General features: G+C 38.6%; 1 protein-coding gene across 11 annotated transcripts in view; it reads left to right on the top strand.

The window, feature by feature from the left end:
- Positions 1-21,180, top strand: part of INSC (INSC spindle orientation adaptor protein) — a 136,243-nt gene that overhangs the window by 33,606 nt on the left and 81,457 nt on the right. For all 11 annotated transcript variants that reach the window (XM_033006960.2, XM_033006959.2, XM_033006969.2 and 8 more), the window contains one exon: positions 6,947-7,040. In XM_033006960.2, the coding sequence (XP_032862851.2) occupies positions 6,947-7,040 (94 nt within the window). The remainder of the gene's footprint in view (positions 1-6,946; positions 7,041-21,180) is intronic.

Genomic DNA, 21,180 nt, shown 5'->3' with positions numbered 1-21,180 from the left:
GAGCATCTTCGTGGCCTCCTCTGGCCCTGATTGAGCAGCTCCGTGTCCTCCTGCTGTTGGGGGCCCCCGAGCTGGCCCCAGCACTGCAGGGGGGTCTCACAAGAGGGGAGCAGAGTGGAGAGAATCCCCCCCCTTGACCCACTGCCCACACGTCTCTTGATGCAGCCCAGGACAGTGTTGGCTTTCTGGGCTGCGAGTGCACATTGCTGGCTCACAGGCAGTTTTCCATCCTCCAGTACTCCCAAGTCCTTCACAGGGCTGTTCTCAATCTTATCTTCTGAATGGCTGCATGGTGCTCAGTTGCCCTCTGGGCTCAAACCATGGCATCCTCCTACGTGGGTCTATACTTCCCCTCCCAATGCAATCAAATCTTCTGATTGCATTGCAGTTATTCTATTTAGTCTGCTTCCATATGGTCCACTTGCTAAAATAAAGAAATCAAATGAGTAACCCAACGTCTGTTGATTTAAAGGCGAATTTTTGCATTGTGATGGTCATAAAGAAAAACTTGTGTATGTTCAAGGAGGGCATCCTGAAGGCTCTAAAATGAGAAAGTGAATGAATGAAGGAATCAAACTCTGTATGCATATGAAGGGGACTGGCTTCAGATTTATTTTTCTTTTTGCTTCTATATACCTCCCTTCTCCCCCCCTGCCCTGTATCTGCAGCCAGAAATGTTGCGCTTTTTTTGCTGTCTTAAGATCTGCAAAGTAATGTTCCGTATCTGTAATTTTCAGGATGATCTATTTAAACTGAGGTAGTTCTTTATCTGTCTTTCTTCTTCTTGCCTCCTCCCTCCCCCAGTATACTTATAAGGTATAGCTGTGTAGAGTAAGGCTGAAATGAGAAGAATCCAGGACAGAAAAGGACAAAAAGAGTAGTACAGACTTCATTTTGCATGAATACCTACAGTAGATAAATATACACCCCCTCCAATAGCCTTTTAAAATATATACATATATTTTAGCTTTTATAAATATTTAATATAATAAAATAGTGCTTTCAATTATCAAACTATTTTCAAAAATATAAGAATATAGTAGTATAATTTTAAAAATGTGTCCTATAAATATATACTATATTATATATATATTTTTTATAGGTATATATTCAAGGCCAGATTGGATGAAGCTTTGAGCAACCTAGTCTAGTGGAAGGTGTCTGGGCCCATGGTAGGGAAGTTGGAACTAGATGGTCTTTAAGGTCCCTTCCAATCCAAACCATTATATGTTATATAAAAAGGAGTGTTGTGAAAGATAGAGACTTGTTTAAAATGAGATCCTCCCTCTTCAGAACATATAGAGAAAAGATGGGAAAAATATGCATTAAAAATAAAACCTTGTGTGAGTGAAAATTGATTTATGCTTCAGATTATACTTAGAAGTATAAGTCATAAACTGCTCAGCAGTGCTTCCTCTTTGATTATTGGTTCTGCAAGAGCAGCTACCACAAATGAATGCTGCAGGTAGCATCTGTTCCTACCTCTCCCTCTTCTAGTTTTAATTTTGTATTCTAGGAGTGTGGTACATGCATCTGTGTATATGATCCCATGCTAATGCAACCCATTTTAATGCATCATTTGAATGACTCTTCATTATTTCTTGCTTCTAATTTTATGGCTTCTTAGATTTGTGATATCCAGCTTAATTCTGAGTTGGCTTCTACTATTGTAATTAATTCATGTCTAGATAAGCTTGTTATAATACAAAATGACAACAGGATCCAGAGTCCTCAAATCGTCAGTATGAAAAACTTCTGATGGACTGGCTGTGTTGCTGAAGGACAGAGTGTATGTATTTACTTTCTGACCTATCACATAAATGCTGTCAGAATTGTGCTCTTAATCTGATTTGTGGCATTCCATTAACAGTTATTCTGTGTACCAGGAGAATAATAACTAATGATTCCCAGGCTCACAGAATTGTAAAATAAGGACAGGCACTGTTTGTCAGAACAGAGTTGTACTTTACTACAGACAGGATCTGTTCATATTAATCAAGTGATATCTAGTCTGGAATTACTTTTAGCTAACGACTTCTTATTCTCAGGTTAATCATATTACTTATATGTTACATGCTCTTCTAATTTTGATGGTTATTAATAATCAAAGGCTAGATGTGTGGATTTCTGTCTTTCAGAAAGAAAAATTATGCTCTTGATTGACCTTATTTTAAAATGTTCTTAGTGTTGAAATTATGATGTTAGGGGTTAGAAATGGGGTGGCAGAAGTTCATGGATTTGCCTTTTGATTTAAGCCTTTACAAGGGTGAACATGTGTGCAGTGAATGAGCTCAAAAATGTGAATTTAATTGTGTGTGTGTCAGGGCTTAATTATTCAGAACAGCATTTTGTGGTGGAGAACCTCTTTAGGGCCATCAGTAGTAGGAGTGCAGGAGTCACACTTATTTCACCTTGAGTATATGCTATTACTGTGATACTTTTGGACATAGATGTTTTTCTAACTGAATCCTGACTGCTAAAATCCTCCCATTTTCTAGCTTGTTAAACATAAGCTAACATTTTGAACGGTGCAGAAGAAATTTAAATTGGGAGATTTCGCAAGCTGCAATTTGTTTTCCTAGCAGAAATAACATCTTTTGTAGGATGCTAAAAGGCCATGTTACGCTGTAGAAGCTGCTCTCCAATGCTTAACAGGCTTGAGGAAGAAGAGGCTCTCAGCAGGGAGTTCCCGCAAGGCAGGAGGAGTCTGCTGCTGTGCAACCGGTGGTTTAGCAGCTCCCAGCTGCACAGCTGTGCTAAGGAGATATTGCACAAGTTTCACAGATGCTGCCAAGCCTGGTGCAATGAGGCTCCTCCTTCTTTAACTTATAGGCGGGTTAGTTTGACGACTTTTAAAGCTCTCTTTAGTTATCTCTGCCAGTTGCCATCATCAGGGCCTGGTGTTTGTATATAAGCAAGTTCCAGCAAGTTCCCTCTTCCTGGTTGGTGTGGTTTTTATTTTTTTTTTTCCCCCCAGTGTCCATGAAGGTCATATCCTCCACTGACACTGCGCTTTCTGTGAGCAATTCTTATGTGCTGTTTCAGGTGTGATGCTTTGTGTTTTTGGTTTTGTTTTCTTCTTGTGTAGTAGTTCTCTGAAAGAAGCTTTTGGCTGACTGTCATCAATGGGAATGACATGAGGTTTGTGGTCTGGTTATCTACATCTATCTAGTAAACATAAGGAAATAATATCTTAAAATCTAATTCAGTGTTGACATGACAAAAAGATGAAGGACACATGGAGAGACTCCTACCTCGAATACATGTAATTCCACGTGCACACACTGTTATCTACTGGAAGAACTAAACTGATTGTAAGTCTTTATTTATAATTGTAATGCAACTTTATATGCAGACATTTATTTATGTAAAATCCTATGTAAGGTATTAAAAAATTTGCCTTATAAAAGTCCAGGAATGCAGAAATAACAAAATTGTCATAAGTGTCACTCAAGCTTGTACCAAAATGAGTAGTATCATGTTATTTTTTGGTACAAGTTTACCTAGACAGCCTCTCTGACCAGCTGTGGGCCTGACAGTGGCCACTGAAGCCAGTGGGAAAAAACATTAGCCTTTGCTAATGTTGCCTATTGGTATGTATATACTTAATAAATGTGAGTGTGAGTGTACATATATGCATTCATAATATATATACAAAACATTATATATATGCTTGAATGAAACTTTATGTTGGAGGGGCATCTTTTAAATGGTCGTTAGGAGAAAGATCTCTGACTTCAGGCACCATTTCAGATCTGTAGCTTTGCTTGCTGCCACACTGTCTCCACCAGCTGCGAGGAAGTAGCTAGCGGAAAGGATTGAGAAGCATGTAGACATATGCTTACAGTTTGTGTAGCCTTGAGTGTGCGTGCTCAGGTGCATGCCACATGTTTTAGTTGCGTATGACCATCGTGTGAAAGCTGTTGAGCTTCTTGGTGCCTCTGCACAGAGGCTCAGACAGCAGTTGCAGCAGAGGTTGCGCACATTGCCCTACCCATGTTTCAGTTCCCCGAAGAAAAACCTTGTAGAGGTGTTTGTAACAGGTTGCTAGCATGTGTGTTTCTGTTCTTCCATGTCTCTTGTCCTGTATGGACCAGAGCAAAGAACCCTTTGACACTAAGTGGGATTTTTTGTAGAAGATGAAACGTTTGATACTCTGAAAGTTTCTTGCTTTGACTTGAGGGCATCCAAGCATCATCTCTGCACAGTCAGCTGTAGTACAAGACCTTCCTTTTGGGAATGCTGACTAGAGCTCAACACTGTTGTGGCCTTTCATAAAAAGCAGCATCAACTGAAAAGAAGGATTCATCAGTCTTGTCATGGCCATTACTAGGAAGTACAGTTATCTCAGTCTTACATGGAACTGTGAGTGAGAACACCGAAAAACTGAACAACATCTGCCATTGAGCACCGTAATTGCCAGGCCTGTGGAGGAGCCATTCTGAGCAGGACCAGAAGCCTGTACCCTGTCAGTCACTGCGTCTCCAACCTCTCTCCAGCCTCTCTTGTGGTCATGGGTTTTTGCGGGCTAGTGTGGTACTTTACGGTCCTGGGCGTACAGCTTGTCCTTTGGAAGTCTGGCAGGTGCTTGGGGAGAGCATTTCCTTATATTGTCAATATTAACTTGGGCTTAAAAAAAATAAAGCTAATGTCTAATCACAGTCTTGAGACAGACAGTTTGGTTAAGATATTGGTGTGGCATTTTGTTATTGTTCCTGGAGCATAAGTGACCTCTAAGTAGGAGTTGATCATGTTTTTAAAGGCTCTCAGCCATAATATAGATGTGTGTTTTGTGGGAAGACAGCATATAAAAAGCTGCATTTTTGTCAGGTTCCTAATTTATATCGAACAATGACATGCAATAATCTAATTTATGTCTGTGTACATTATGTCACTGAGCACAAGTAATGGAGTACAAGCAGATGGTTTGATTTGTATGTGTAGAAATTGTTAGTGGGCTGAGCTAATGGTGAAGTAGCTTTAGCTTGCCAGAAGGAAGCTGTTGATTTTTGTGTCAGTAACGTAAGAATGTAAATCCTGTGCCTCATGCTGAGCAGGAGATAGCTGGTGTCCATGAAGTCTGTACTTCTGCAGGCTGAAAGACTATTTTCTCAGTCCTTTACATGATAAGATTCATCTCTGAAATTAAGATTTTATGCAGATGTGTTCATCTTTGATTAAGGGTATTCTCTCCAAATGAAGATGGTGATAATCATGATAACTGGCTATTTTCAGTAAATCTTGATTATGTGATTAATTGTATTTCGTAATTTTAAATTTTAGAGACATAAATCTTCTACTAGTAGAAACAAATGAAGATAGCTGATTTATTCCATTTGATACTGTGCATCATATGCTAAATGCTTTTAAAAACCCCAACAGTAAGCTTGATTTTTAAATCTTTCTGGCATGGGAGCATAAGAATACATACTAATATTTTCATACTTAGGCATATGAATTTTCAGGCAGAGTCTATCAAACATCTGCAATCTTTTTAAATCAGAGAATTTGGTAACTGCCTGGTTTGTTGTGTTTTTTTTTTTGTTTTTTTTTTTTTTATTTTGTAAACAGATTTTTCTCCCGTATTTCAGCATACTCTTTCATTAGACACATGGACTAAGAAGATTGCAAGTTATTTCCAGGAAAATTCGAGGGGTAGGGAGGAACACAAGACAACACCATTACCAAATCAATCTGGTGCTAATAGTGGACAGAGCATGCGAATGCATTACTTCGGTTGTAATACTTTTATGTGCTCAGGACAATGTTTGTGAGATCTTGGTGGAAAAAAACCCAAGGACATGCATTAGCAATGAGCTCAGTTTGCTTGGAAAGATGCTGAGGACCACTCTGTGTCAATTAAGAGCAATTTGGAGTGTCAAATACCTTAAATGGTGGCTGACTCAGCTTGCAGAATGTAGCCAGTAACCAAATGGCAGAATTTTGCACATCAAAAACATTCTGCCCCAGTTGGTGACACAAAGAGCATTAATTTCCTGTGTAAAATATTTCTTCCAAGAGTGAGATCCATCGATACCAGGTTTTGCTTCACATCTAAGAAACCATCATTTCCCCACTGTTCCTGTCTCCTCCTCCAAGTTCATTCATCTCCTCCTTGTTCTTCTTGAGTCATGGATTAATCTTTCCCTTCAAATATTTTGAATTAGTCTTCCTCTAGCTATATGGTAAATGGGAATGACTTCACCTTTTTGGTAGAACAGATCCTCTCTGACTTTTTTTGAGAATATATATTGATCTATAGTAGGTAATACCCTAATGTAAGATGGGGCTGATTAAAAGAAGAGGGAGGGAGACAGCACCCCTCCTTTTTGTGAAATGAGGCGGCTCTGTGTCTCCTTGTCTCTTGCCTCTTTCTAGTACAATAGTGTTTGGATGCATCTCTTGGTCACCAGGTAGAAAGCAAAAACACGGAGGAAAAAGGTGTGTACAACATTTTAAACTGATAGAAAAATGAAATTGTTTATCATGGAAGGATCCAATACTTCAGTAACTTAGACATCAGAGGCCTTTCTGTAACTGTAGTACTAAATGATCCTGAAATCATACGGGTGTACACTTGCTTTCTCTTGTAATCTTTCTCACAATAACCTGAAGGATTACAGTCATACTAAATCAATTTCCTCTAGACTTCAAATTAATTCAAAGTAAATGAGGCTAAATAATAACTTGATATTAATTCAGAAATGTTCAACCCAGATGCCTCTGACCTCTGCAGTAGTCCAGGAAGTTCAGGACCATGCAAACCAACCCTGTGCTGCTTCTGCCATGGTTATCTGCTGGGGCTGTGTAGCAGTCTGAGGAAAAGAAGCCTTTTGAATTGTTTTTAGTGAGCTGGCTCAACGTATCAGTAGAATGCCATGCACCCTGAACTGAAGATGCCCGAGTTTCCCTAGATTTACTAAATGTTTGTTTGTTTTCTTTCTAGATTCCAGCCTATGGAGAAGAGCACATAAGAATAGGATAAATATGGCTTTTAAGGGCGAGGACCACTTAGATTCTCTTCCGTTACCTGTTCAGCGGTAAGTGGTGCACTTTGTCATCCAGACTTGAGTGATTAAATGCCTCTGAGGCTGCAGTTGCACTTTCCTTTGAGAATCTAAAGATGCTTAAAAACATAATTTTAAACCTAGTTTTAGGTAATGCTCACATAAAATGCTGAGAATAAATGTGGAAATCTGGGATGCATTTCTCAAGCCATTTGCAAATTTGTATACTTGCAGCCTGGTAAATCATGACAGTGAATATGCAGTCATAATTTTGAAGGGATGAACATATTTGCAGTAGAAATGTGACTGTATATACTGGATCAGTTCTTTGTCATAATGGAAATCACTGGAACTCCCTGCACTCTGTGAAGACTGTTGAAAACTATAAATATCAATTTCTTTAACCTGGTTGATTTTCTTCAGGTGTAGCTATGGTAATGATAGGAAGGTTATAGTATAGTCTCTCCAGTCTGTGGTGCCCTGGTGGGACTGGAGACACTGGTAACTCTACTAATCAATAGATTTCAAAAATCTGGCTGTTGGATGGCATCTAGTAGCTGTATCTGCACAGTATAGTTTCACTTCTAGCATAATGGATGTTCTACGAAAAGAAAAAAAATGAATAATAACTATACTAACTTTCTGCATTCTTACTGCATTGCAGTCTTGATATGTGGCACAAATGATTTTTTTGGGGGGGGGAGGGGAGGGGGTGGGGGCTGATGAATTCTGGAATAAAATCAGAAATAAAAAGGATTGAAATTTCAGTCTTTCTCCTAGTCTTCTTTCTTCAGGTCAGTTTGTAATTCTTTATCATAATTAACTGACTGCTGATGTGTAATCCCAAAACGTGATGCTTTTCTTCATCAGGAATCTTGATATTTCTATACCTTTCCCTACCTAAGTTTTCCAGCAGATACTTCGATAATGCCATGAATCTCAGAGTCATGTAAGACCATATGACTATATTGTCTTGTGGAAGAAATACTATGTGGAGGAACATAGTTTGGGGATTCCAGATGCCAAGGCAACTGGCACTGTTCATTAGATTCTAGCTAAAACTGTCTTTGGAAATCAGTGAGTCCTAGAAGCCCTGAATAACCAAGCAAGGAGTGGACTAGTATAAACAGCAATGAGATATCCTGTCTCACTTATAAATTTTATTTTCTTCTGGGGGGTGGAGCCATGAAATGCCCCTTCAAGCGCACACAATAGTGAAGACAGACTAATGACTTTGCTATGGAAATGCTCAAGCTAACCCAGTGGTCGGATAAGCAGCCAGACGTCCAGATTAATTGCTTGGTGATAACTAATGGGTTCCAGAACCTGAATCCTGGATCAAAAAGTCAAAGAAGTTATTAAAGCCAACTGCTATGCCAGGAACTTAAGTTATAAAATGAGCCAGTGAAGCCTCTTGCTATAGCAGAAAGCTGGCTGCTAGCACAGCAAAAGGCAGTAGGTCCCGTGCATGGCAAGGGCTGATCCAGGTTGATGGTGGCAAGTTTTGTTTGCAAATATGTAAGTGGGGAAATCAGCTGCAGACTCTCTATGCTAGCAACTAGAAACATGGAGTAGAAGTAATGAATGCAGCACTCAAAGGTAACAGTAGCGTGGAACTGAAAAGCACTGAATTTTGTATACTAGAGATTTCTGGAAAAAAAACCTGCTGCAGGTAATTTCTGCTGTGTTCAGGGAAGCAGGATTCTGCCATGCTATGGGAACAAAACCATGCCACCTTACATCGGATCTGTGTGGCGATGTATTTTAGCAAAAGAAGTGATCTGGAGAATCCCATACAGCAAAGACTATGTTCTGGCAAACTGCCTGGCTCAGCAGGGTAATTCTGTATAGTGAAAGTCAAAAATAAATAAATACTCTCCCTCACTGCCGAGAATATATAAAGTGCTTATTTTCCATGTTTACTCTGAAAGAGAATCCTTTTTCCTTTTGATGGGGGTTATTTCAGAGAAAGCCTATGTAAAAAGACTGAAGTTGTCAGTGGTCAGACAAATGAAGGTACAGGGAAGTCTGGAACTGAAAATGAGGAAATGTGGTTTTTACCCTGAGAATTTTGCAGGAAGAACACAGTATGTGCTAGATCAATAAAGCCCAGGAACTATATAAAATGCTTTTCTCAATTTTTAAATTTATTTTTTAAAAAACAATCAACGTAATAGCTTTTTCAAGGAAATGGAATTTATGTGAGATTAAGTTGTTTCTCTGGGTTAGAGAAATGAGTGATATTATTGTATAGGAAATTTAAAAGGATTAAGTCAGATTTCAAAATAACTAACAAGATTCAAGGATTAATTATTCTTTATTGTTCCTGTAGCCAAGCATAGGATGCATGCCTGTCTCCGGATTCCAATTCATGCTCCCTCTTTTTGTGAGAGGGACTTGAATTAACTTATAGGCATGCACTGTTGCGTCCTGTCACAGAGCAAAGGTAACACAAATCCAGCTGAGTTTAGTCCTGCGTAGCACCACAACCATGCCTTGCTTCATGATTAGGTCAGAATCTTTCAGAAGTAAAAGTAGTCGCATCCCCAAGCAAGAATATCTGTCTCCATAGGAAAAGTGTATCATACACATACAAACTGATCCCAAGTGTTTCCACAGCAGCTGGTTAAAGTCAACAGTTACTCTAGCTGTATAAGGAATTTGGAACTGGGTCCTTAAGCCAAGTCTATGCGCTACATGAATTGTTGTTTACACTCTTCTCTCTCCTTCAGATTTTGTGGGAAATCACAGCTTGTATTGGAAAGTCTCTAGAGTATTGAGTCACTATGCTAATGGCTTTCTAACATGCTGTCAGACCTACTTTCTCTAATTGACATCTAGACTGCTATGGATACAGTATTTAAAACTATACAGTATCCTGAGGAAAAAAACAAATTATTGTTACAGAAACTTTTTCCGTTTCAATGAGTTAGGAACTTATGATTAGTGATAGTTTTGTTTCAGAGGAGAGAAAACAGTTGGAAGTAGATCACTTTTACAAAGGACTGATCTAGTTACTCTCCAAAAACTGTCAGTAGTCCTACATAAAGCACTTCACAGGACCATAAAATAATCTGTTGCCATCGTGGATGGCCAGTTCACTATAGCATGTGAAATGTGTATATATTCCTTAGAGATGCATATATCCCCATTCTGCAGTAGTTATTTTGGTATAGCTTTTGAAAAATGTCGTGACCCTTTTCTCACATCTTTCTATTGGTATTGATTTTCCATTTTTCTGGTGATTTTTTCCAGATGGGAAAGCCAATGTAAAAGAAGCTGCCTTTCTCTTCTGTTATTCCCCTCCCCTCCTGTGTAATGAAAATTCATTGGCCTTTTTGTTTTCTTCAAATTCAAATTATAATTTACCCAGGTTTTTTTCATTGTAGTCATGGTTTCTTGTGCTTTCCATATTGGATAGTAAAATAAGATTTACATTTGGAGTGCTGAATCTTAAGTCATTCAGCTAGAGGAGGTACTCATAACAAAAAGTGAAATAAGATACTGTTTTTGTTTGTTGGATTATATGGTCAGTTCAGCGTTGCAATTGTGAGAAATACAGTATAGTTAGACATATTTTAGAAAAAGGAATAAAAGAAGGTGTTCTATGGAAATTAGGTAAAAACCACTACCACCACCAAAAAAAACCCCAAACAAAACCAGTCGAACAAACTGGAAAAAACGTTCATCTTGCTGAAAGATGTTGAAGTTTGGGCTATCTATCTTGGAGGTACTCTTGAAAATGAAGTGGGGGTGGGGGAAGAGAGAATTTGTCAACTTGATCTTCAGAAATGTGAAACTGCTGGACTGTTTAATACATTGTCTAAGTATCCTTACAGCTTCAAAAATGAAAGATGATATTCGAGGTTATGATTTCAACTCATACAAACAAAAGGCAGTGCTGATTTATTTAAAGCTTCTTTCTTGTTTGTTTATCAAAGGTAAATATTTTGAGTATGAGGACCAGGAAGATAAACCTAACAGGTGTCTATATTTTATTTTTTTCTGGTTTTAATACTATTATGTTGTTTTCTGGTGGAAGTTTACATCATCACTGAGGTATATATGAGAACTTTTATCACTGCTTCAGATGAAGGAGGTGAGGGAGAGAAAGTAGACAAGCCTTTCAAATTTAGGTACTTGTGGTTAAATCCGTTGTAGCATTTCATCTCTCAAAATCACTTTCTTGATTTGATACCCCAAAGCTGGAAACGTTTGCCGTAAGGCACTTCTGTGGTAGAGCAAAAAATAGAATTCAGGTTTCCTGTCTCCCAGTTCTTAACCAAAAGACAGTCCTTCCTCCTTTTGTTACCTTCTTCCTTTTCTTGTTGAACTAAAGATCCGAGTCCTGTGAAAGAACAATATGAATGAGGTCATGCCATGCATATTTATAGCCTTGCATTGCTCTTCAAAATGTGCTATGTATCTGCAGGTGTCCTGGCAACTTCCCTGGAGAGTCTGCTTAGGTGTCCTGTTATATAAATTAAGATTAACATGCCTTCTTCTATTAAGAATATCGGTGTTAGAGTATCTATCAGCTCTTAAGGAATCTGAATTTCTTCCAGTATGTCTTTTGACTTTTTTTTTTTTTAAACCTACTTTTTATTTGTCATGTTTTTTATTTCTTGCAGTGATGCTTTTGTATTTCTGTATGGTAGGTAATGTAGCTGGAGGTCTGTTCACTGCATGTGCATGCTCTCTCTGGTGAAAGTAACTGTACAAGCTGTAGAGGCTACATCTGATCTGTACACTATATAAGATATGGTGAAGATTACTGAAAGAGGAAGATTTGTAAAAGGACTTAAAAAATCCTGTTATAAGTACAACTTTACCACGGAGGCAAGAACATAGTTAACATAAGAAAAGTATGCCTTTTGAGTCCAGATAGAATTGTAATCATCCTACCCCCGACTCAAGTCTACTTAAACGTTTTGCTAAGTAATAATTTATGCTGAGGAATGTGCTGCTTTAACATGCAGCAAGAACAGGGCTTTAGAAGGATCTGTGTGAGAAGACCCCACATAGTAGAGATAGCAACATAGCAACAGAGCTATTACAAGGCCCACGGCATGATGGCCCTGAATTTCATAGTATAAAAATTAGAGGTCAGCTTTGGCTTGGCTGTAAGAAAAAATATTGTTCTGTGTCTGTGTTTTCTTGTCTGACTAGATATAAATGCAGATGACAATGATACTTGGAAATTTCTGGTTTATCCCCTTAGATCCAAAAGAATTGGGGATGACCTTGGAAGGTGTGGATGGTGTGTGTTAAAGGTTCAGGGTTTGCAGTGGAAGAGAAGAATTTTTTGATTAGCTTCAAACTTGAAGAACAACACTGAAGGATTTAAGGAATCCACATAGAGAAAGAGCCCAAAACTTTATTATCTCAGCAGATGGTATGAAGTGGAATACCATCTCATTGCAGATTGCAGGGAATTCCGGGTGAATTGCCATCCAGAGGGACCTTGACAGGCTTGAGAGGTGTGCCTGTGCAAACATCATGCAGCTCAACAAGGCCAAGCTCAAGGTCCTGCATGTGGGTTGGGGCAATCCCAAACATGAATACAAGCTGGGTGAGGAGAGGATTGAGAGCAGCCCTGTGGAGAAGGACTTGGGGGTACTGGTGAATGAAAAGCTGGACATGACCTGGCAATGTGTGCTCACAGCCCAGAAAACCAACCGTGCCCCAGGCTGCATCGAGAGAAGTGTGGGCAGCAGGTCGAGGGAGGGGATTCTCTCCACTCTGCTCCCCTCTCGTGAGACCCCCCTGCAGTGCTGGGTCCAGCTCTGGGGCCCCCAACAGCAGAAGGACACGGAGCTGCTTGAGCGGGACCAGAGGAGGCCATGAAGATGCTGGTGGGGCTGGAGCAGCTCCCCTGGGAGGCTGGGCTGAGAGAGCTGGGGGGGCTCAGCCTGGAGAAGAGAAGGCTCCGGGGAGCCCTTCGAGCGGCCTCCCAGGGCTTAAAGGGGGGACAGGAGAGGTGGGGAGGGACTCTGGATCGGGGGGTGTGGGGATAGGATGAGGGGTAATGGTTTTAAACTGAAAGAGGGTAGATTTAGATTAGATATAAGAAAGAAATTCTTCCCTGTGAGGTTGGTGAGGTGTTGGCCCAGGGTGCCCAGAGCAGCTGTGGCTGCCCCCTCCCTGGGAGGGTTCAAGCCCAGGTTGGACGGGGCTGGGAGCACCCTGGGCTGGGGGAAGGGGGCCCTGCCCGGGGCAGGGGGGTGGAACTAGATGAGCTTTAAGGTACATTTTGACCCAAGCCATTCTATGATTCTATGAATTGTTCAAAATAACTTGCAAGTTTTCAGTAAGCAAACAGAATTCAAACACTTCTAAGGTTACCTCCACAGTTCTAGGACTAATGTTTTCTGCCCGTGAAGTGCTGGGTACTATATTATCTTTCACAACTCTGCTACTTTGTTGTTTGTCTGGTGGGGAAAGAGGTATTGCTTTAAATGCTGCTAAAACCTTTATGATATTGGAAGAAAACAAAATGCTTTATATTTGGGATTAATTGATGTTTTGACAGATATTTGCCAAAAGTTGAAAGTTGAGACTTTAAATAGAAACAAGAGAAATTCGGAATTTTTATACTGCAGAAACTGTGTTGATTCTACTTGTTTCTCTTCCAAATCAGGATGACAAACATGCAGAAATTTATGGCACATGTGGACATATGAGATGAAAAATATGGATGTCTATAGTGGATTATTTTTTTACAATAGAAATTGCATTTCTCATTCAAAGAGTCCCAACACTTGATAAAATATTCCTAGTAAGAAAGTTGTGTAAAATAATTTTTGTAAAGTAAGATGCGTTTCTATCTGTTCAGGAACTGAGTTATTTCAAGAGCTATTCACGGAAAATTTTACTTCTAAAGCTTCATGTTGCCTTTGTACAGATGAGAAGGTGTTTTGAGAACACTGAGTTTGAGGTATAAGACATGTGAAGAGCCTTTCAACATGTTTAATATTGTGTTCAGATGTTCTTTATTAAGAAATAGAACCCCAAATAGGGCTGTCAGGAACAGAATGGATCCACCTATTTGGTTTCTATTCCTAGAGTATCTAAACTCACAAATGCTGGGTGTTTTAGTCCTCAGAGTTGAAGGCAGTGAAATTGGTATCCAGTCATAAAATGTGAGTCTTGGACAAAATTGCACAGGTCTGTTCCTTTTTGTTCATCTAGCCAATGATCTCTTGCCCCTTTTATTCTGTAGGTGATGGAAATCTGTAGGTTTTGATGCCATCTGTTCATCTGGCCTTAAGTTCAAGTTAAGTTCTGGTTTTGACTGAATTTTGGGCAAGTCATTTGGTTGCATGTCAGTTCATTGAAACATTTCCTGTTTGGTTATCTACCTATTTTCTTAGGTACGAATTAAGTGAATGATTCCTTGGGATATGACTTCTGTGAATTAACCTGAATAAAGGTTATTTACTTTTGTTTCATTCTGGTCTATTCTTTGTTTTAGCCATTTCTTATCTTTCTACTTTGTATCTATATGATTTCTGCATTTTGTTACCACTTCTCTTATTAGTGCCTGTTGTCACAAGATTTGCCTTTTTCTTTTTCATTTTTTTAATAGCACCCTGACTCCTGAAAAATAATCAGTCCATTTCTAAGTATGTACAACTCTAAGACTGTGCTCATGTTCATAATTAATCAGAAAACCACGTGAGCTCCCTTTCTAAATCTCTAAAATTCTTTGCTGAATTGTTATACAGTAACTGAGTGAAATAAAAAGAATACAAGGTCATTAAATGAGGCATCATTAGTGACTGAATAAAATACAAGTGCTTTAAATGCTTTGTCTAATCAGTGATTGTATATGTCCTTACACTTTTTAGACATATTTTATGAGTGCTGAACTCTTTCTTTTTCACTGTTTCCTACTGTGTCTGCTGCTGATAATCAAGGGCTTGCTCTGTATTTCTGGCTTTTCCCACCTATGTCTGCAAACTGAACTTCCTGTCTGACAAACACTCTGTGTGAAGTGAAACCCAACATTTGTATTTCCTGTTTGTATTTTACAGGCTGCTGACTATGCATAGTTCTTGCCCTGCTGATTTGAATCCTACATTCTCTATAATCAGTTTTATTTGGATGATGTGAGAAACTTGTATGTTGTGGCTCTTTTAAAGAATTCAGATAAAGACTGTAAGAAACTAGAGAAAAAATGCATATTATCTGTAATAGAAGAGCAAGAGCTGAAGATTTTCAAAGTTCAGTGTGCTTATGTGGCTCTATGAATCTCTGCTCTATGAATTTTTAAGAACCATTCAAGGATGGAATGCTTGCTGGGGAATTGAAAATGTTTTTTGAAAAACCTCTAAGCTGTAGGAATAGAATACTACAGAAAAAAGGGAGGTTCTCTGCCAATAATGCAATAAAGTTACCTTTTGGTGACATGGAATAAATTCAGTTATTGCATACCTTCAGGCACTAATAATGCCTCATTTAATGACCTTGTATTCTTTCATTTCACTCAGTTACCCTATAACAATTCAGCAAAGAATTTCAGACCTTCAGAAAGGGAGTTTACCTTGCTATGAAGTATTTCTGATTTTAGTGATTTGTATTCTACCTGTAACCAAACTGAAAGCTTGATTGTTTGTGGGGGTTTTGATGGTGGTAGTTAAAACAGATTTGTGTATCCATATGCTCCTTCTGGGAAGGATTTTCAGATATGCAAGTTGACTGGATGCAAAGGATGATGTTAGTAAAGTAGCAACTATTGATTCACCATCATTTGGTGTCATTCATGAGGAATATGAACTCAACAGATACTTATTTTTTATTTTGAATAGCTGTTCCTATATTCAGGATGTTAAAATGTAGGTCAGCAGTTTAGCTTACAGGCAGTAAAAATAATTGCATTTCACTTGTACTTTATGCATTTTTGGGGTGTGCAAGACTGCCAGAATGCAAAATTTTTCCTAACCTTTTCATTCTGATAGTTTTATTACTGTAGCTTTATAATCAGTTGTATAAAATGTTGTAGAAACACATTACACTACTTCCCAGAGGTATGCTTTAAAATATTTTATGTTGAACTGTAGAAGTCACAAAAGAATTTTGGCTTTTAACCCGAAGGAAATTTGAGTTTGTCCATTATAATAATTGTGAAGTTATGGTGACTTTAAAATGCAAACAAATTGATGAATTTAAACAATCTGCTTAACTGGCCTAACCAGAACTTTTAAAATTAAAGTTGTTATTTAATATTCATGGCTTCCTACTAGTTGGGAACTTTGTTAAATGATCAAGCACCATTCTTCATCCTTAAAGACAGTTAAGAATTTATCCTGCATCCCTGTTGTTGTTAGTCAGTAGCATGTTTCATATTATGTGGCATATAGGCACTGTAAAGAGATCAAGCTAGTGCTGGTACAACCTTTATCATAGAAGAAATTTGGCTGATTATTTTCAGAATGCATATTTTTGAAATGTGGGAGTCTATAGAAAAGACTCTTCTCTTTCTGTGTATTGGGAACTGCTATTTCTCTATCTGTTTGATGAATATCTTGTGTTTGGGACCTGATATCCTTTTCAGAAAGAACCCTCAAATTAATGTCTTTGAAATAACAGTGATAGAACTTGACTGAACATTAGGTTACCTTATCTCACTGACAGAGATGTTGCTTCCTGACTGTATCTTCACTATTGCATGAAATTTTTATTGTGACATCAAATTAGTAATCCTGTCAGCCAGTCCTGTAGCTAGCTCTTCTAGACACTGTTTTATGTATTTGACTCTGTTATTTGTGTTTCTGCATACTTTCCCTGGTTACTAGCAAGACCTTTTAAAAGAATTCATATGTTGTTTATGGTTGGTTTTGTTTACTTGGATTCAAATATTCATCATACTTGTTTTTCTGTAGCACGTTTCAAAACCTGATCAGCAGATCAGGTTTACACATCTTCTACCACTCCTGTTGGATGTCTGTGCACTGTTTTCAGAAGACAGTCTTACTAGTTATTTCTGTGTTTAAGGTTTTATCTTGCATGTGGGAGTCTTCTTTCATGTTTGTGAAACTAACAATGTGAATTATGACTCAATTGTCACAAATTCTTTGATTTTCTTTTAGTCTACCAAAGGTTTCTACTGCGATGTGATACTTGTCTGCTTTTTGAAGTCTTCTATTATTGTAGATGGATTCTTGGAATTCTGGGATCTATTAGCTGTACTATGAGAATCTTATGGAATTTTTAAATTGTAAAGTAATAGTATTTATATTGTCACCTTAGTTCGTTAATTCAGTTTTAACTCAGCATTATCTGCCTATTATTATAATGATTTATACTTAATACCTGTTTTAGCATTAATAGTGTCCTGGTTTTCCCTGGGATAGAGCTATTTTTTCTTCTCAGTAGCAAGAATAGTGCTGTGTTTTGAATTCAGTATGGATTTTGTATGAGAAGAATGTGAATATTGCACTGTTGTTTTTAGTTTTTGCTAATAAACCAAGGACTTTTCAACTTCCCATGTCCCAGCAGTGTGCAAGTGCACAAGAAGTTGGGAGAGAGCATAACTAGAGCAATGGATCTAAATTGGCCAATGGAATATTCCATATCATATAATGTCATACTCAGTATATAGATGAAGGTTGGCTGGGGAGCTTGCGCTCTCTTCCAGGATTGCGGTTTTGGGATTTTTTTCCCTCCTCTGGGATCACTAGCTGGGAACAGGCTGGGCATCCGTTGGTGGGTGGCAAGCAATCACATTATCCATCACCCGTTTGTGTATTCTATTACTAATGTTATTATCATTATTAATTTTATTTTATTTAAATTATTAAATTGCTTTTATCTCGATCTATGGGTCTCCTTACCTTTTACCCCTCCAACTCTCTACTCCATCCCCTGGGTCACGAGTGGCTGTGTGGTGTTTGGCCGCTGGCTGGTTTCAAACCATGACCAACCAGTCTTCCTTTGTAGTTCACAGATGATGTCTTATATGCCCGCCCCCCCCCGAAATGATCTCCTTAAACCCTACCATAAAAGTTAAACAGCTCCTTTGATTGAGTTGTTGTGCAGTAATGTTACGTTGTTATGTAATAATGTTTCAGTCATGGGGAGCTGGTAGGAGCCACATTCTTGGCTTCTGTGTTGTCTAGTGAGCTTGCTGGCATCAAAGAATACTAAGCCTGAGCTGCAAGCTTACTCTTTCTGAACCCATTGTATTAGCTGTGGGGAAAGGATGTGCAGAAGGAACCTTTCCCTGCAATTGTATAGCTAAGAGAGAAAAAAGGAATACAGAGTAAGAAACAGTAGAGTGTGACAGGATCAGACCATTGTGATAACTTGGTGTGTCTTGTGACATGCAGGATAAGGAGGAGTCAAACTTGCCCTTAAGAATGGAGGAACTCAGAGGGCTGTGTCTCTCAGAACTCAAGCCTGTATCTTGCAATCATATCTCATGTGGTCACAGAGCAATGCTGTGTGCCTGGCAGTGATGCTGTGCTCCAGGGGTTGGGGCAGCTCTCAAACACTATCTCCTGGGTGTAAGAAGCAGCGAGCCAGAAATGGTGAAGCTGGCATTGGTGGGTCATCCCAGAGCTAACTGCACCCTTGTTCCTGTTCTGCTCCACAAGAGCACAGGAGTGCCTCAGACCCTGCCTACGAACTGCAGAGAACTTTTCTGCTGCACTGGCTGCAGTTTTTGGTGTGCATCTTAGAAAATTTTATTTTGGTTTTGTTAGCAAGTTTGGTCATGCACAGAAGAGTTGCAAGTTATAAGGAGACTTCGGGGAGGCAAAGTAGTATTAGCTGTAAACAATATGGCTTGCAAGGAAAATCTAGAGCCTGCAGTGTCTAATCTTTGACTTGATTATTTTCCAAGTCTTTCAGAACTTTGAAAAATTACAGTCAAGACTGTGTCTTTGTTTTTCCATTTACAATATAGGGCTAGTAGTTATGTGTTTTGCAAAACTATTGAGATCTTGACTTTCTATGCAATTTTATGCATATCAAGCAACCTGAATTTAGTATTCTGCTGGCAAGAGTAAAGATCCATGCTTTTGTCTCTTTTAGCAGCTAGGCCATATCATTTTTGTTATCATGTTAGTAATGTAGCTGTAATTGTTCTTGTTAGACCTTGAAGGAAATTAAGGATGAAATCCCACCTGACTTCAGTATACCCAAAATATCTTTCCTGTATAAAATGCGAGCTTTGCTAGAGTATTCCAGGGACATTCACCTTCACTGTGCTAACCAAGAGGGAAAGGAATCAAGTGGTCCTCCTTAATGGGAATGTACCTCTTCATGCAACTTAAAAGCAGAGATCAAACTGATGAAGGGATCCTACTGTTCAAGAAAGCAGGTTCACTGAATTTGCTCTTGCTTTATTGTGAGAAAATACAGTGTTTCTATATGTCTTCAAAAGAGCTATATGGTTTGTTGAAGCTTTAATCTTGATTTGAGCATTATGCATCCTTCCTCCTGATTCTACCTGGTTATCCTAATGATTAATTTTCTTGGCCTTAGGCAAATCACTTTACCTTCCTGTATTTTTCCTTCTTCCACCTCAGCTGGGGAAACACAGTGAAAGTCCCTATTAGCCTATCTCCACAAGCTGCTGTATTAATGATATAGCACTTGGTATGTTATGAACTCATATGCCTTGTTATGCCTGATATGTGTGCCTCACACTGTTGCACTGTTGCAGGTTGGTAATGTTGAATACTACCTAGCAGCTGCTTTCAGCAAATGTGAAAAGGATGTTTCTGTTCACAAAAACTAACTTGTTTCTTCCATATGTTATATTTTGCCACCATTTTCACAGTGGTGTTACCTGGCAGGTGAGTTCACTAAAGTCTCTTTGCAACTCTGAGTATAACAGAGGATGATGATTAATTCCCCATACCTTGTTATTTCTGAGGTGTTTTCTCACAATCTGATTTTTAAAAATAAATCACTGCATTAAGGATATTTTAATGATCTTACTATGACTTGTCTTCTCAGCTATTTATTAGAAATACTAGTACCATATTGTGTTCAACACAATATTTGTCCCTTCAGTTCACATTTCCTGGGAATTTCTTCCTTACTTAATTGCCTGGTCTCTCTTAATCTGGTTCACTGCTGCCTGGGAATGGTGGGAGGATCTTGTAATCAGTTGTTCAGTAACCTGTAATGAGAAAATTTAAGAAAGCTAGCAGAACAATGCTACAACTTTGTAAATGGTTTTTTGCTTTTTTTCCCTTTTTGACAAATAGGATAGTGATCTTAAGAATTGTGCTGGTCTGACCCCATTTCTAGTCTCATTAAATTTGCTCATGTCTGTTAGTGGTCGGATTTCTGAGCTCATATAAACCCTGAGGGATTTAGAGTGATGGAATGAAATGCATGCAGGAGTTTAATATTAAGCTGAAATATGGCTGTTAGCAGTGCCAGTTGATTCTTTTTGCTCCTTACAGTATTTTAGAGAACATGATGAAGTGTGTGTGTGTATGTGAATATATATATATATGTTGTTTTATTTAGGGCAGTATGCCTAAAGGACTGTAGATATGCTATCTTCTACTTGTTTTAAAGAGAAAACTTTTTATTATGTTGCATGTATAGACCGTTCTTTAAGTATTCAAATTTTGTATCTTGCTGTTTGTGTATACTTTATTGTTGAAGTTATTGCAGGGGTACAATAGAAATACAGAAAACATCTACATGAAGAACATAATATTCTGTCCACCAAAAATATTTTTTCCACTAGCTTAAGTGGCAACAGGACTGAGATCAGAATAAGGATTAGACAGGAGCAAAACAGGAGAAAGCTGAGAAAATAAAATAGCAAATGTGCGCTATAAGGACTGCGGTAGTGGAGGTGACAGCTAAAGCACACTGACAGTTGCTTTGTCCGCAGTAGGGTCAGAGCTACACTGCGGTTGCACCCACTCTCAGCCTTTGCTAGTGCCAGGTAGGATCAATCAGGCCCCATGTCTTCATGACGTGAGAAACTGGAGTGATTGAAGTTTATTACTCTCTTTATAACAGTAGACAAGAGTTCAAGCCATTTCTCCTGTTATTTTTGTGAACTTTCCAGCATCTGAAAATGATATTGCTCTCTGCTTACAAATTAAATTTCAGTGTGTGTATGTTTGTGCTTGTGGGAGAAACAGGGGAGGTTTTTGGACAATTCTGCTGTTCTTTTTTAATTAAAATTTAGGACAGC

This window comes from Tyto alba, unplaced genomic scaffold, assembly GCF_018691265.1.
Source record: "Tyto alba isolate M040663 unplaced genomic scaffold, T.alba_DEE_v4.0 Super-Scaffold_8, whole genome shotgun sequence".
Taxonomy (NCBI): Eukaryota; Metazoa; Chordata; class Aves; order Strigiformes; family Tytonidae; genus Tyto; species Tyto alba.
Note: the sequence above shows the minus strand (reverse complement) of the source record. Positions and strands in the feature narration are given on the sequence as shown.